The sequence below is a fragment of the Polypterus senegalus genome, chromosome 13 (assembly GCF_016835505.1).
Source record: "Polypterus senegalus isolate Bchr_013 chromosome 13, ASM1683550v1, whole genome shotgun sequence".
Classification (NCBI taxonomy): domain Eukaryota; kingdom Metazoa; phylum Chordata; class Cladistia; order Polypteriformes; family Polypteridae; genus Polypterus; species Polypterus senegalus.
The window spans coordinates 124,407,244-124,423,572 of record NC_053166.1 but is presented as its reverse complement, the minus strand read 5'-3'; the positions used below and the strand labels follow the sequence as shown (position 1 = coordinate 124,423,572).

At 34.2% G+C, this 16,329-nt stretch overlaps 1 protein-coding gene across 2 annotated transcripts in view; it reads right to left on the bottom strand.

The window, feature by feature from the left end:
• Positions 1-13,363, bottom strand: part of clec16a (C-type lectin domain containing 16A) — a 73,947-nt gene extending 60,584 nt beyond the window's left edge. For both annotated transcript variants that reach the window (XM_039774726.1, XM_039774727.1), the window contains exon 1: positions 13,246-13,363. In XM_039774726.1, the coding sequence (XP_039630660.1) occupies positions 13,246-13,348 (103 nt within the window). In that variant the 5' untranslated portion in view covers positions 13,349-13,363. The remainder of the gene's footprint in view (positions 1-13,245) is intronic.
• Positions 13,364-16,329: the final 2,966 nt, after the last annotated feature.

The following is a 16,329-nucleotide window of genomic DNA, read 5'->3' as shown; positions in this document are numbered from 1 at the left end:
TACCCAGCAAAGGCATAAAACCAGTAAAGGAATGTTGCACATTTCAGCATATGGAGAGTAATTGTGAAGAATCATGGAGCTGAATGAAATGACCCTAAGAAATGAATTATTTCTAGATTCATAATGAGTGAAGCAATGATGTCTCACTCTGTAGTTCTGTCATGCAGATTTTCTTACTGATTGGACAAGGAATACTAAAGAATCCAATAGGTGTTCCAACATATTAGGAAATATAGTAAGAAAATAAAAGATGGGATAATAGAAGCAAAAGCATAAATGAGAAAGATTGAAGCACACCATATAAACAATATAATCTAAAAATTTTAAACTCATTTTTTTATGCTAGTAGACCACTTCTTGAATTTGCTTTTTTAAACAGTACAGAGCTAGGGGAAGCAAACAAATATCTGCAAAAGGTTTTTGTAATATGTATAATGTATACTTAAATGTCATACATATGAAATGAATGAAATTCTGAACTTTTTAGGACAAAGCAAAGGTTTCTGCCATTGCAGAAAACAGAACGTGTGACACAGAAAATGCTGCTGAAATGAATGAAATAAAAATGAAAAGCAATTTTGTATTTTTTTGCTACAAGGTCTAGGACATATACTGTATCTTAGCTTCAAATCAGATACCTATAAGAACCACCCACTGAACGTCACTTATCCAGAACACAACCAACCTAAATTTGTGATGAATATGTAGGCGATACTGGACAGCATTACTGTAAAAAACATCCTTTGTACTGGAACAGCTTGAGAATATTTAGATCAATTGGCACTGCTCACCTTTGTCCTTCCCCCAGGAACTCCTGACTCATTAGCAAGCAAGTAAAAACCACCCACTTCATTGTTAAGAACTACATTCAAAAAGCAAAACTGAATTTACAGTTTATTTCCTCATTATGAGTATTAAATAAAACTTACGGTGTAAAAGTGTTTTAAGATTTTAGATATTCTGAATCAAGAAATCCAAGTCTACCTGTCTCAGTTGGGTTATCAATAAACTATATGTCATTGTACATTTCAAAAAGGCTGAATTTGATTAATGGATTTATGAATATGGATGGATTAATGGGACTGGACACAAAACTCACTGGCATTCATAAACTAGATCAAACATACAGTAATAGTAAAAAGGAAGAAATCAGACACCAAAATCTAATTAATCATAATACTGAAGAGGAACCACTACAGCACTTGGGTAATAAAGGGACTATCATGACAAATTGGGAGATCCTGAGATAACTATGTTTTTAAAAAAAACAACAGTGAAACATTTACAAAACATAATTGTTCAAGAAGCAGTCAGACTACATAGGCAGCACTCAGAGAAAATAAGTGCTCTATAGAAAAAATTATTTTAGTATTAGATGTTTATTTACCAGTCAAAAAGCAACACATCAAGTCTGCAATTTAAGCAGGGACAATACTAGTCAAAATACTGAAAAAGTACTTTTGTGAGGCAAAGACTCAAGTACTAAAAAGACATATGACAAGTGTATTTAGTAACTCCAAGTTGTGCTGTGTAGTCATGGGTACTTCTAAGTTCTACTTTACATAAAGATTAAATGACTGACTTGGAAAGAAAGCATTAACAAGTGTGACATAGATAGATATTAGTGTTATCTTCATTTTTAATTGTATAAGTAATACATGTTCATGGATTATATCTTAAAATTAACAATATTATCCAATGACCAAGGCATCAAGCCATTCCAAAATGATCAAAAGTGCTTCTATGTGCATCATGAAGTATTTCTCCTGTTAAGACTTGGCTTTAGCTCTCTGCAACCAAGATTACTATCTTAGGTTGGCCATGTTATAATTAAACAGTAGTAGGCAAAGCAGTTGTCTAAAAGTCTGCATATTTTAACAATATTGGTAACTAGAGAATGCTGTTAAAAATGTTGATATTTGACTAAGCATTACTACAGACAGCATTAGTAACAGACTGAATACCTAGCAAGCAGAAGGTAGAGAGATGTATACAAGGGGACTGCTTCTGAAAAAGCATTGCCCTGTTTTTTTGTTTTTTTTTCTCTAAAGAGAAAAAAGTCAGTTACAGTAAAGTTCACCACAACCACATCAATGGGCATTACTGAAAGCGTGATAAAGCAGACAGATGTCAGCGGAATAAACCAATAATAGACAATCATTTTTAAACTTATAAATGATGAAAATTACATTTTAATAGTCTATGTCATACACTTAAAATATTTATCTCTCTTGCCATTTAAATATTTGCTTTATATTAATTATTTGCAATTATCATTAAAGTATATAACCTCTACCATTATTGATAAACGTTTTATAAATACCAAAAACTGCTCAAAGTATGAAACTTTTAAATTAAGTAAAATGCATTAAAACTGCAGTCACCAAGGATATGAATAATTTACCTACAGAATTATCCCCTTTATTCAACAAATGTAATAGCTTTGTGCTCATTACATTTATCTTGCAAATTTACTGTGTTTCTTTACATTTATCTTTCAAACGTATTCTGTTTCTTAGCCAGAAATGAAACAATATCAAAGGCTACAGCTCAGTATGGCAGATTAAGAGATTTCCCTTATTTTTACTTGGTACATAGTAACTCTAAAGGAAATACATAAAGTAGTCAAGAAGACACTGATCCATCTTTTAAAAGTATCTGCCTGAAAAGTGTATCCAATAAAAAAAAATTAATTAATTAAAAAAAAATAAAGGATTTGTATTGCCAGGGTCAACAGCCCCTCCCTGAATGTGTAATTTCATGCCAGGGTAAGTCAGAGTCACCAGCTCAACCGACAGAATGCTGCTGGGCTTAAAGAGGCAAATAGATTCCTTGTGCAAAAGTCACACAAATACAGGAAGGAAATGCAAACCTTGCATAAAATATAGCTGGGAGTTGAAACTCGGTCTAAGGGCAGTGAGGTAATAACTCAGCTTGCTGACCTCATGCTGATCTAGGTCTGACAATATATGAAGAAAGAATGTTGACAGCATAAGGATATGATTAAAAATACCTTGTCAGTTTTGAAATGTATGTTTTATAATGACACCAAAATTCACTTAAAAGGTCGTACAAACATCTGCAACTCACAAAAACGTAAAGAACATATTCTATAAGTATTACAAATAAAATCTTGCCATATGTTAAGCAAGTTTAGAAAATGGTTGACTTGCTAGATTATTACAAATCGATCAATCTCCATTTTGTTTATTTTAGTTTGTTTTGATTTCAGTTAAAAAAGTTTAATAATTAGGCACAAATTAAAGCCTTAAAATTCTTTTTAAAATCTTTTTCTTCTTAATTTGTGGCTCCAAATTACCTAACTGTATGTACATTTATTGTCTAAACAACACATTTTTGTTAAAAATTTGCACTTGGAAATTAACTAGTTCTCATTAACTACTTTGTTAAAATTTTGGTCTTTAAAATAATTTAATTCAATATCAATAAAACTGAAAGGTGCTTGTAAATGTACACGTTTAAAAATGTGCATAACTGTTTCACCACCTAAACATGATGGTTTAATTCTCTCAGTTTCATGATGTATCACCTCTTCAGCGGTTTACTTTCTGCCCTTTTGCTCCACAGGTCATATCTTCTCACTATATGGTCTCTACAATTTTACAATTCCTTCATCTCTCTTTATCAGTGTAAGTATAAAAACTCATTACCACATAATGCTTTAGTTCTCTTTGCTTTATATACCCCATTTATCATCCATGGTTCAATCTCATATATTGTACCTCATAATGTCTCACAGGTGATATGTTTTTCTTCAAACTCAGAGAGGCTCTTTCAGGAGTAATGGGGAATACCCTATATAACTTTTTACATGTATACCTCACAATTTCTAGCACTGCCACTCTCATCCAAATGTTAATGTGCCTCATAAATACAAACAGTTTCTACACCTGAAAGGACTTTATTGCTGGTATTTAAGTATAAACCTAGGTACCAGAAACTGATATGTTGTCTCAGAAAGCTAAAACAATTCAACCACCATTCATACCTTTTAGGAAACACATTTCCTACCAAAATATTTACTAGGTGGACCTCCTACCTATTTGTCTTTAGCTATCAGTTATTGATTTGTCATTTTTGAATTCACCTTCAGGCATTGTTGTTCATTTTAATATTTTTTTTTCTTAATTAATTCTACAACTCTTTTAATGTTACTACAAAAAAAACTTACACAAGACTGCTTACAGGTCAATTCATAATGTACCTTTCTGAACTTACAAGTCCACCCTGCACATCATGAAAAGTATGTCACATTGTTCTAAAGTGAAGTAGGCATCACAAATCTGAAAAACATTTTGTGGCATGTGCCATTTAGTTAATGGCAGTTGTATAATTAAATATCTTGTTGCATTGATTTCAGGAAGGCGAGATCACACCTCCTGTGAAAATATACAGACATAGCAGTTGATTGTGATTTTTAGTTTATTTCTAATCCAAAAGCTCTAGGATCTTAAGATGTCTTCATCACTTAAAAAGCCATTTTAATTTGTACTCTTTCAATAATATGCATTCTCTCACCCCCCAACCCACAAACCTTGTTAAAAACTGAAGACCATTACTTTACTTTAACAACACACAATATATTTTGAGATGCTCCTTGCCCTCATGCTAACATTAAAATGTTTATTTGGTATTATTCAAGCAATCCACATTAACAATAACCTTTCTTTCTATTTTAATCTTCTTTCCTCCTTTACTCTGCAACTTGCTTGAAAATTATCTTCTCTTGACTTCTTGCACTTTTGTAAAATGCTTTCTTCTTTTAGCTTTGCTTATTCACAGTTCAACTTGCCACCTTCCACTTTTGTTTGCAGTTTTACAGCATATTTCTGAAGCAACTTATAACATCTCCAAAGCTGACTTCCGGAATAAGTACTTGTGTAGCTAGAGTGTGTTACTCTTTTACAAACTATATTCTTAATTTAACAGCTCACCTCTCTGTGTTTAGATGGACCAACCTATTTAACATTCTTAGAACAAAGGGCTTCTTTCCATTTTAATTTTTTTTAATGTAGTTGCTCTTAAATTTTCATTAATGGACTTGTGTTATGCTATGGAAACATGTAATGAACATTTTCCCTCAAAATGCTAGCATTTACTGTACATTTTAAGGCACAATTTCTTTAATACTTTCAAATGCAGGTATTAGAGCACTTATTGCAGCACATTCCACTTCTTTAATAAAATTAGTGTCCTTCGTAATTTCTGGGATTAATTGAATGTTGATTCCTCCATCTTTGATGGTTTTGATGATGTATTCATGCTCATCACTAATTCCTCATGAAAACTCAATGCAAAAAGCCCTTATACAAGCAAAGCATGAAGAAAATGATATTTGCACACACATGTTATCATCAGAATACATGTTTATTTTAGAGGTTTCATAGAAATATTAAAAAAAAAAAACTTGCAACAGCATTCTGTGATATTAAATTCTAAATAAAGTAAAATATTTAATAGCAGTAGCAAGTCATATAAATAAACCAGTGTCAAAGTTTGCACATACAGTAAGAAATTCCAGACACAGTTATTTTACATTTGCTGACATACTGAGTACTATTTTAAGTGTTCCTTTTTCTCTCTAAATCACTACATTTTATTATAAAGTTATACTCTGCCACACTTCACTAAGGAAGTAGAAATATGTAATATTCTTTAAGTGGATAGTTGATGACTGTTGAAAAGAATATGGTTTTGGAAAGCACAATAATTTGTGTGATTTAAAATCTACAGATGACAAATGTATACAAAAGTCAGTTAACATCACTGGTCATGGGTATACTTAGGCATAAACTAATTATAGTTATACTGCCATTAGCAGATAAAGAAGGTGGGTGATGGCTACACAGTTTTAGAAAGATGTATGGCAATCATTAATGATATTAAGTGACTGTGGTTTACTTCTTCAAAACATGAAGGTAAGCAGAGTGAGGAATATGATTCAGCAAGAGGTATGCTGTACACAGATTTATGACTGTAGAATGAAATACAAATATGAAGCAAGGTTCATAATACACAAATAATGCACATTAATAAGCAGAGTAAATGTTTGAAACTAAAGCATAACTTCCACCTATCAATGACAAAAATACTACTATTTTAAAATCCACTTTTACGAGGAATTCCAGAACAGTTAATGAGAAAAAAGGAAAGAATAATATATAAGCCTTGTATATGTGTTCTAAATGTACAGTTAGTTCATTCAGCTATAATTTCTAACTAAGACATGATGGATATACTAACAATATTTTAATATATTTAACTTGCCAAGACTATATACAATAGATTTAGCTTACAACAGACTGCATTATTTTGGCTTCCGATTCAAGACCAGGGCTGCATCTTATAGTGAGCTTTAAGAAGAATCTTTTAAGAAATATGGCCTCAACCTAACCTACAGGGGATTTTTTATCACAAAATATGAGAGCAAAACTACCTGACTATTTTACTATTCAACTGTAAATTTAATCTTTTATGTTAACCCAAGTTTACTTCTATACTTTATTATAACCATAACCAATTGGTAAGAGCATCTTGGACATTATATTATATATTTTTTATTACAGATTCAAAATAAGTTATAAATAAAATGTAACACACATATACAGAACATAATCTGACTTAGAATTACAGTTAGTTTAATGATAATATAAACCAGACTCCTTCACTTCAATGCATCACAAAATGTTCATTAAACATCCATGTGTGAGATATAGAGTATTTTATCTTTAAATACCTAATTTTAAGCATAAATTCTAATTTCTATTTATCTATTTATTTATACTAGATTATGCATACTGTATTCACACATTTCTTTTAACTGAGACTTAACTAGCTAATTATTTTACCTGTTTCTGTAAATCCTACATTAGAGGCTGAGGTAGACTTAGAGTAAGTTTTATGTGTGAAACATTAATTTCTCCAAAAGATAAAGGTCATATGAAGTTGTTTAAGGTTCTAATATTAGACATTAAGCCTGACTCATGTATTCTGCAATTATACTATCAACTGACAGACTGTCTGGTGCTTATTCCACATACCTTACTTCCTAAACTCCTACATCAGGATGTTCTTTGTTGACTACAGCTCTGCCTTTAACACGGTTATCCCCCATAAACTCACCCATAAACAGCCTGCACTTGGCCTGCGCCCCACCCTCTGTGACTGACTCCTAGACTTTCTGACTGACAGGCCCCAGTCTGTCAGGATTGGTAATAGGATTTCAGCCACCATTATCACAAACACAGGCACCCCACAGGGATGCGCCCTCAGCCCCATTCTCTACATCCTGTTCACCCACGACTGTGTCGCCTCCAACAAAGATAACATCATCCTAAAGGTCGCTGACGCATCACTTGTGGGCTGAGGCGGCCTACAGGAGGGAGGTGGACAGTCTGGGGTCATGGTGTGAGAACAATAACCTCACCCTCAACACAGACAAGACAAAGGAGATGATGGTGGACATGAGGAAGGAGAGGAGACCTCACCGGCCACTGTTCATCTGAGGGCTTGAAGTGGAGAGGGTGAACAGCATTAAATACCTGGGCGTCTACATCAGTTAGGAACTCGCTTGGACACTTAACACCACACAGCTGGTCAAGAGGGCTCAACAGCGGCTGTACTTTCTGAGGAGGCTGAGGAAGTTTGGTATGTCGACTAAGTTCCTCTGCACCTTTTACAGCTGCATTGTTGAGAGCATCTTGACCAGCTGCATCACCGTGTGGTATGGCAACACTACTGCTATGGACCAGAAACGCCTGCAGAGAGAGGTAAAGACTGCTGAGAAGATCACCAGGACCCCATTGCCCTTTCTGCAGAGCACCTACATCTACAGAATTCGCAGGAGAACTGCCTCGATCCTCAGGGACCCCACCCACCCCCAACACGAACTGTTCACACTTCTACCCTCAGGCAGGAGGTATAGAAGTATGAAATGCAGAACTTCCAGGCTAAAGAGCTTTTTCTTTCCCAAGGCCATTAGACTCCTAAATAACTGACTGGAATTTATAACCATGGTTCGCATCACTCTATCTACCTCACAGAACTGTATTTGACTTGTCCATCACACACCTACCTGCACAATTACACTTTATACTTCTATTCTGTTTTTATACTTTATGCTGCCTCTGTTACTTATTATCTATTTGCTACTTATTATTTATGTTTATCTTTATACCTTGGTTTTGTCATTTGGTGTGGACAGCAAAGAATTTCATTTCATTGTACAGGGAAACTTGTTTCCTTACTGTGCACATGACAATAAACTTTGAACTTATTTTGTTTAGAAACTTTATGTGAATCTTGATCATATCCTCACAGTAATAGACAACCTCAGCAAAAGTTTTTTAATCAATGAATGATTCTGTGGCAAAGGTCCTGCAGACTATCTTGATAATTATCTTCCCAAAATCATTATTACTGGCTTACTTTTTATACTTTCATTCCTTTGCGAATAAATACTCAGTTATGAATCAAACCTTAGGAATGCTAGGAAACCAAATAATACCAGTATTTCAAGATTATCATTCTAATTATTTTAAACCTAGCTTGAAGAATAATAATTTAAATCACCTGATAGGTAAATGCAACTTGCTTGTGAAACTGGTTTTAAATAAAGTAGCTCCACTCAAAGCAAAAGTAACTGAAGTTAAACTCAATTCACCGTTGTTTAAGGATACCATACATTCCTTTCAATGCTCAAAATTAAAGTGCAAATTGAGAACAGACCAAAAAAAATTACATTTACATTTCTTCACTTAGAACACACACTCTATGAAAGTGACTTACAAAAGAGGTGAACATAATCATTTTAATATCAGCCTGGAGACTGTTTTGAAACAAGTGCTACAGGACAAGGTTAAAAAATTGATCATCATAAGTAAAGAGTTTCAAACAGAAAAAAAAAAAAAAAACAGCCAAAGAATAATTCATCTCTCCTTGGTTATAAGAACCTATTATAGCCATTATCAGTTACATAGATATTCACAGTATATGAGAGTCTTTACACAGCGAGGGAGTCTCCAGGTTGGATGGAAGTGTATAGCTCATTCCACCAGGTAGGAGCTACATATGACAAGAGCAAGGATTGAGATTTGTTGCCACATGCAGGTAGCATCACCAGATGCTACTCACTAGGAGATCTGAGCAGACAAGAAGCAGCACAGGACCTCACGAATGCCTCTATATAGAGAATACATTAGGTTACAGGGAGTCAATGTAGTCAACATGCGCTTGTCTCCCCTGTTATATATAAGACATGAAGTTGCATTTTAATTTATCTGCAGTGGCTTGTTAGCACATGCAGGTACTCCTACCAGTAGAGAGTTACAATGGTCAAGGTGTGATAAGACCAATGCTTAAACCAGAAATTGTGCTGCATACACCATTAGTTATGGTTTGACCTTGCAGATGTTATACACAGTGAATCTGTATGAATGAGAGATATTTGCAGTGTGGTCAGTTAAAGATTGATGGCCATAGATCACCATCCCAAGGTTGCATACTGACTCTTTGGGTGTTAGAGATAAAAGGCCGACCTGAAAAAAGATGGGGTATTGACAAGATGGAACACCTGGGATAATAGTAATGTTCAGGTAGAGATATCAGGAAGACATGAAGAGATTCTATCAGATATTGATTGGTCATCTAGGGTGAATGACAGGTACTACTGCGTATCACTAAAATAGCAGTAATATGAAAATCCATGATACTCAATGTTAGGGCCTAGTGAGGAGGTGCACAGAAAGGAGAAGAAAGAATACACCTCTGATTCATAGGGTCTACCACGTGCTTGCCTGAGGCACCCTTAACATCTCTCTTCTCCAGGGGCCTCATGTATAATGCCATGTGTAGAATTCACACTAAAACATGGCGTACAGACAAAAGTGGAAATGTGTGTATAAACAAGAAAAGTTCAAATAAACTGTGCACACGGCAGAGAGGAATCATGCAGATGCTGGTGACTTTACCGAGGCACCGTGTGCTATATATGTCCTCTGGAGCAGGAAGCTGTATCCCGATAATCCCCCAAATGCTTTTGACACAATCCACTGCAGAGCTTTCCGATTAGCTGCTGTAGAGATGTGATTCCAAACTCAGATACAGTGTGTTAAAAAACTCTGAGTGGCGCACTGACAGTAACAACGCCAAAGCAGCTACGGTATTTGGAATAGCTTGGCCATTCCGTGCACCATTATATTGTTATAGGTTGATTACAATCAGGTGCCTTAAATTTATAAATGATATGTGGTTAATTTCAGTGTATTTGATAAAGCTGGCATCATGGATGTAAATGCTAAACTTGACAAATTTAAAAATATTAATTATCTGAAGGAATTTCACTTCATATTTGATGTATTAACTTTTCTGAATGCCTTAATAAATGGATAACAAAATTTACAGACAGAATCAGTCTTCAGATTAAGTAGTACTAGATCAAAAAATGTTATCCCTTTTATTTAGTTTCATAGTAAATTTAAATTAATAAATAGAACATGAAACTTTACTTTTCACTTTTGAAATCAAACTTATAGCCTGTCCATAAAATTCATGTCAAAATATTTTATTGTTAAATTGATTTGCATTAGATGTACAACTAATACAGGACAGAATAATTAATCTTTTCAAATAGCACTTGTGTGTTAAATCTGTTTTCGTTAAATTGGCTATTAGGGAATATATGGGAAATGATATTTAATGTTCTTCTTATGTTCTATGCTTGTTCCAGTGTTTTACTGATCTTTACACAAAACACAATCTGAATTTTGCCCTGTCACATCACAGAAACAGTTTTAATTCATATTGTGTTTTACATCACATTCTAATTTCTGGAGATTAAGAAAATGACACAGTCGGTAAGCTTTGAAATTTAAGAGAACCACTGATAAAATATTTTTCCACATGGGCACATTCTTATTTGACTTCATACTTGTCAAACTGCTTTCAATATATGTAAAATTCTGATGACAATACTCATTTCTGTCTGCAGTTAGATGTCTTTCAGGGTTTTGGTACTGGTCAGACTCTTTTTGTCACTTTATATGTTACTATTAGAATTTAACTCAGAAACAGAATATTAATGTTTATTAATGAAAATAATACAGTCAACTGCATTTGTAAGTTAAATTGTATATTACTTATTATCGGTTAAATTTTTTATTCTTCATTGAGGTGAAACAGTAGCTAAGTAAAAAAGTAGGTTCTTCTATCATGTAACATTTCTTCAAATTGTCAGGAAATACTGATGCTTCTTAATTCAAATAGGTTGAAACACAGTTGGGCTGAATCCACCTGCATGTGTGATTTTATCTCTAGCACTGATTTAACTCTTGTCATCACATTCACACAATTCCCACAACCTGCTTTCTTCAGTTTACAGTCTATCGTAAGGATCAAAAATAGAACACAGAAGTTAAATTACAGATTTGCTTCTAGTTAAGTTTGGAACTTACTGTATTTTAAATCCTGCCATTTGACATATAAAGTGAAACTTTTTCATTTATCTAACTTACTAATGCCTATACAACACTGCATCCATAGTGATCTCATGACACACATCAGCTAAAATTTCAAAAAACAAACAAAAATATTGTAGGGGGCACACAAATCTCGCAAAGTTCTTTCTACCAGTAATAAAGAGGGCCCAGGGCTGATGACAAGGTGACTTGTTAGTTCTACTACTGGTCTTACTGGTTAATAGTCGGAACTACCATACTGATTAATCATTAACAAGCCTTTCCCATTCTAATTAATCTCTCAGAATTCTGCAGTAGCATTAGGTTTACTTGAGTGGATTTCCAACCACGTATCCCATGTTTGTTGCATGCATTTTGTTTGTTTTTATTTTATCTCTACTATACTTTATGTATTATTGTGGACCATCTAGAACATTTACTTTTTGGAGAACACTACATGGTGTTTTGCAGGAACTTAATAACATTTTGGGGAAAGCATTTGCATTTCAGCAATAACTTCCAGTGGGTAAAATATTTTACTACGCTAATTTTACACATGTCAGTTGTTGGGGACTATGGTAGCTTAATAATGAATTGTATGTTTCTTAGTATAGCAGAAAAATGTTTTAAGAATACCATGAAACAATCCATTGCAACCACATTTAATAAACTAGAGCACCTTGTAAAAGTATTCACACTCTTGAAAAGTTATCTAAACTTGCTGAACAAGAAGAACTACACTGAAATACTTTACTTCAATGTAATGAAACTCAAAAGATATTTATTTTTTCATTCCTTTCTCTTTGAGTAATGCTTGCTTTTATGGTGCTCCCCAACACAGGTTACAGTTATGGAAAACTTTTAGAACTATCTTGAACTACTCAGAAACAACCTCTAGTTCAATTATTTAATGCCCGATTAAAAAAAAAACTATGGACAAAAATGAAACTTATGTGGCATCAACACTTAATTGTTAAGGGCATTTCTAAACTGGGATTACTGTAACCAAAAAAGAAAAAATAGAAAAAAAAAATCAGACTAAGAGTAAGCCAGAAACAAAATCAGGAAGTCAATAATAAAACAAAGCCACCAAAACCAAAGGGGCAAAATAAGCTAACACTAGCAATGTGTTGTAAGGGATATCTACCAAAAAATACTGAAATGCTGGCGTGCTGCCATAGTTATATAGAAAGTACCAGTAATATCACAGATCAAAATCTTAAGATAAGGAATTTGATGATGTTAGATCAAAATGGCATCATTTTCATATTAAAAGTAAAGATAGAAGCCAAAATTAATGCTTTTAAAATCTAAACTAAAGTGAAAACTAAGGTCAGAAAGAAAATCTACCCACAAAAAAAATACATATAAAACAGGATAAGAAAATGAACATCTCACAATTCCTGAAATTTTCTTACTAACTTTCTGACATTTTCTTATAAAAAACAAGGGCAATATACCCAATCTACTAGGTTTACATGCTATTTCAGTACTCCAATTAAATCTGTGCTTGGCAGAGGAGAGTTAAGGATTTAATGTTTGTGGTTAACCCCACACTCATTGGTGGTATGATCAGGATGTCATTGATAAACTATTTTGCTATAATATTTTTTTTTTTTTGCAAATCTACATTTGTAGAACTAGCACTGTTTTAAATCAGGTATGTTATATTATTTCACAGTACATTTTTTATTTACCAGATGGTGGCATAAGTTACATATTACTGTAAATTTAATCCTCAATTTACAGAACTTTGCTGTATAGTACTCACTCAGGTCTAAAACATCATCTGTTTTAATTAGGTCTTCTTCCCTAGTTAATGGAAGCTGGGTTTCAGGCTCATTCTGGAGATGGAGTGACAGGGACCGGAGCATAAAGAACACCCGGATTGCCTGGCAAACAAATGAAGAATAAAAACATTATTTTGAAATGTACCAAAAACTTAGGCTGGTATCTTTGTTTTCTTTCAGAGGATGGCTACAGATGCCAAGGAGAGAGAGAGACAGAGAGAAAAAGAGAGACATAAATAACATATTGTTATTTGAAAATTGCTTATTATGAAAGTAACTGTTGGGAATAAAAAATTAAGCATCTGAAAAGAAATCAGTTGTGAAGGTTTATAAAGATACCTACACGCTGGAGCTAAAAACTGCAAGACATGTAGTTTATAAATGCTATTATTATTATTATAGTTTTATCAACAAGTTAATTGTCAGAAATGACAGCAACAATTAAACAGACATATAAAATAACTTTACCATATACTATACGCTGGTGATATGGTACTTTATATACCAGTCCCAGAATCTTCCGTACCAACAGTCCTCAATGCACTAGCAGAATTTCAAAAGATATATTGACTCAAGATTAATTTGAATAAAAGTGTGCTTCATTCAATGAACTCTCTCTAACACACAATACTAGACAATACACCTTCCCATTTATCTTAGCAGATTAGTTTAAATATCTTGGGGTAAATATCACAAGTAAATATAAAACTCTTTTAAACAAAATTGCATGGAAAAAAATAAATAAGATGAGAGTAGATGGTCCATCATCCATCTTACATTAACAGGTAAAATCCACACTTTTAAGATGAACATCGTTCCCAAGCTTCAATTTCAAACCATCCCCAATCCCAGCCAACACAGGGCGCAAGGCAGGAAACAAACCCCGGGAAGGGTGCCAGCCCGCTGCAGGGCACACATGCGCACACACACACACACACACACCAAGCACACACTAGGAACAATTTAGGATCGCCAATGCACCTAACCTGCATGTCTTTGGACTGTGGGAGGAAACCGGGACACCTGGAGGAAACCCACGCAGACACAGGGAGAACATGCAAACACCACGAAGGGAGGACCCCATCCCAAAACATATTAACAAATCTTTTTAAAGAAATTACATTCAATCATACCCTCATTTATATGGAATTCTAAACATCCACACATGCACAGGGTGACTCTACAAAGACCTAAAGTAGAAGGGGGCATGGCACTATGCAGGCCATAAAACCTCTGCAAATACAAATTATCGTCAATACATCATCATTCAATCAGAATATGAAACCAATGTAGGAAGCACTTTAAGACAGAGAAGCTCTTATATGTTGTACCTCTACATGACAACCACCCTTTTCCACCCTGTCAAACAATGGAAAATGTCTGGGATTTAAATCATTTAGAGATCCGTACATCGATAATGTTTTTGCATTCTACAAGCAATTAAGCTTCAAATTGAACTTCTCATCAACACAATTTTTCCAATAATTTCAAGCTACAAACTTTGCTAAAATGAACCTGCCCAATTTTCTTCATCTTCTACCTATTTCTGTTCCAGAAAAAATACTGACCAGTCTTGAAGACTCAGAATGCATATTCACAACGTCGCAATCTAGCTCCATCTCCCTGGGCCACATTCTTTGAGCATGCACCAATTTAACATTGACTTGGACAAAAATCTTTGAATGCCAGCCAGCCTTGGAGTCACAATCACTCCTAACCTCCTAACCATTTAACAGCTGTGTATGGTGTATTCCCAGATGGGCTTAAAGTGGAGAAGGACAAACAAATCGTAATGGCCTTTACCACACTATAAGCACATAGACTTATCTTGCTCAACTGGAAGAATCTCAGTCCACCACCTTTAAGTCTTTGGGTAACTGATGTCCTACACTACCAGAAATTAGAAAAAAATCAGAGGATCTGATTTTTTTTAAATATGGAAGATCTAAACAATAATATTTTAAAATAATTTTCTATATCGAGGAAAAGGATACTCTCCCTTTCTTGATGCTTCAAAGATTTGCTTTGTTGTCTGGCTCGCCTCTCTTTCTTTTGGGTGGGAGTTGAATTTTGGTTTTGTTATGTTTTATTTGATTGTATGGATTGTTATTTGCTTTTAATTAAAATAAAAAAAAATACAAAAAAAAAAAAAACAACTCTTATTTAATAGATTTCCTTAAACACAGAATCCTTGTAGGAAAGCCTGCAGACAACCTTTACAGAAAGAAGAGTCAATATTGTTCTACTCAGTTTTAAGGGGTTTAAATAGTTGATTAATAGAGTAAAAATGTTTTCTGGATTGTCTGTATTTATTATGAGGCCAAATATTTTCTATAGGGTTTTAACCTGGACTCTGACCATGCCAAAACCTGAGATTGTAGTACTTATTCTGAAGCCAGATCTTGGTAGTCTTTATAACATGGCCAAGAGCAAAGTTTTGTTTAAAATAACTTCTGATGATTTCTTCACTGAAAAAACCTTCTCAACTGTGGGAAGCAAGTATTCCTGACATATTCTTCTATAGTCAGCAACATTGACCAACTTTTCAGCAGCAGCAGAAAATGCTTTCAAAACCATAGCTCTTCTATCCTGCTTAAATGTGGTTGAAGTGCATTTACTATATCTCCAAAGATATCTCTCTCAAGCATATCTGCACATTTCTTCTCAACCACTCCATATCAAAATTTCAATACTCAGCCAAAAACTGTATTCTGTCATTGATGTTTTCCTCAGACAGCAGTGGCTTTCAGACACATCTTCTACACAGTTAAACAGCAACAGACACCATTCTTGTAATTATTCTTCTAAGAAGTGTCTTGTCTGAAGTCTTGAATTCTTCTGATGCTTTTTGCATTTTTTTCTGTCTTTCAGCACCTTACTTTTCAGAATGGTAGCATCCCTGCATGAGGTGACGTTGGTCCATCCAAATCCTTAACTCCAAGCAACTTTATCTGGTGTTTCAAAATGTTAACCTATTCTCTTAAAAGCTAATAGAGAAATAGGGGTGTTCTAAGCCTTTAGGGGCTTATACTGACAGTAGCCCCTACATAAATGCTTTTTTTCAA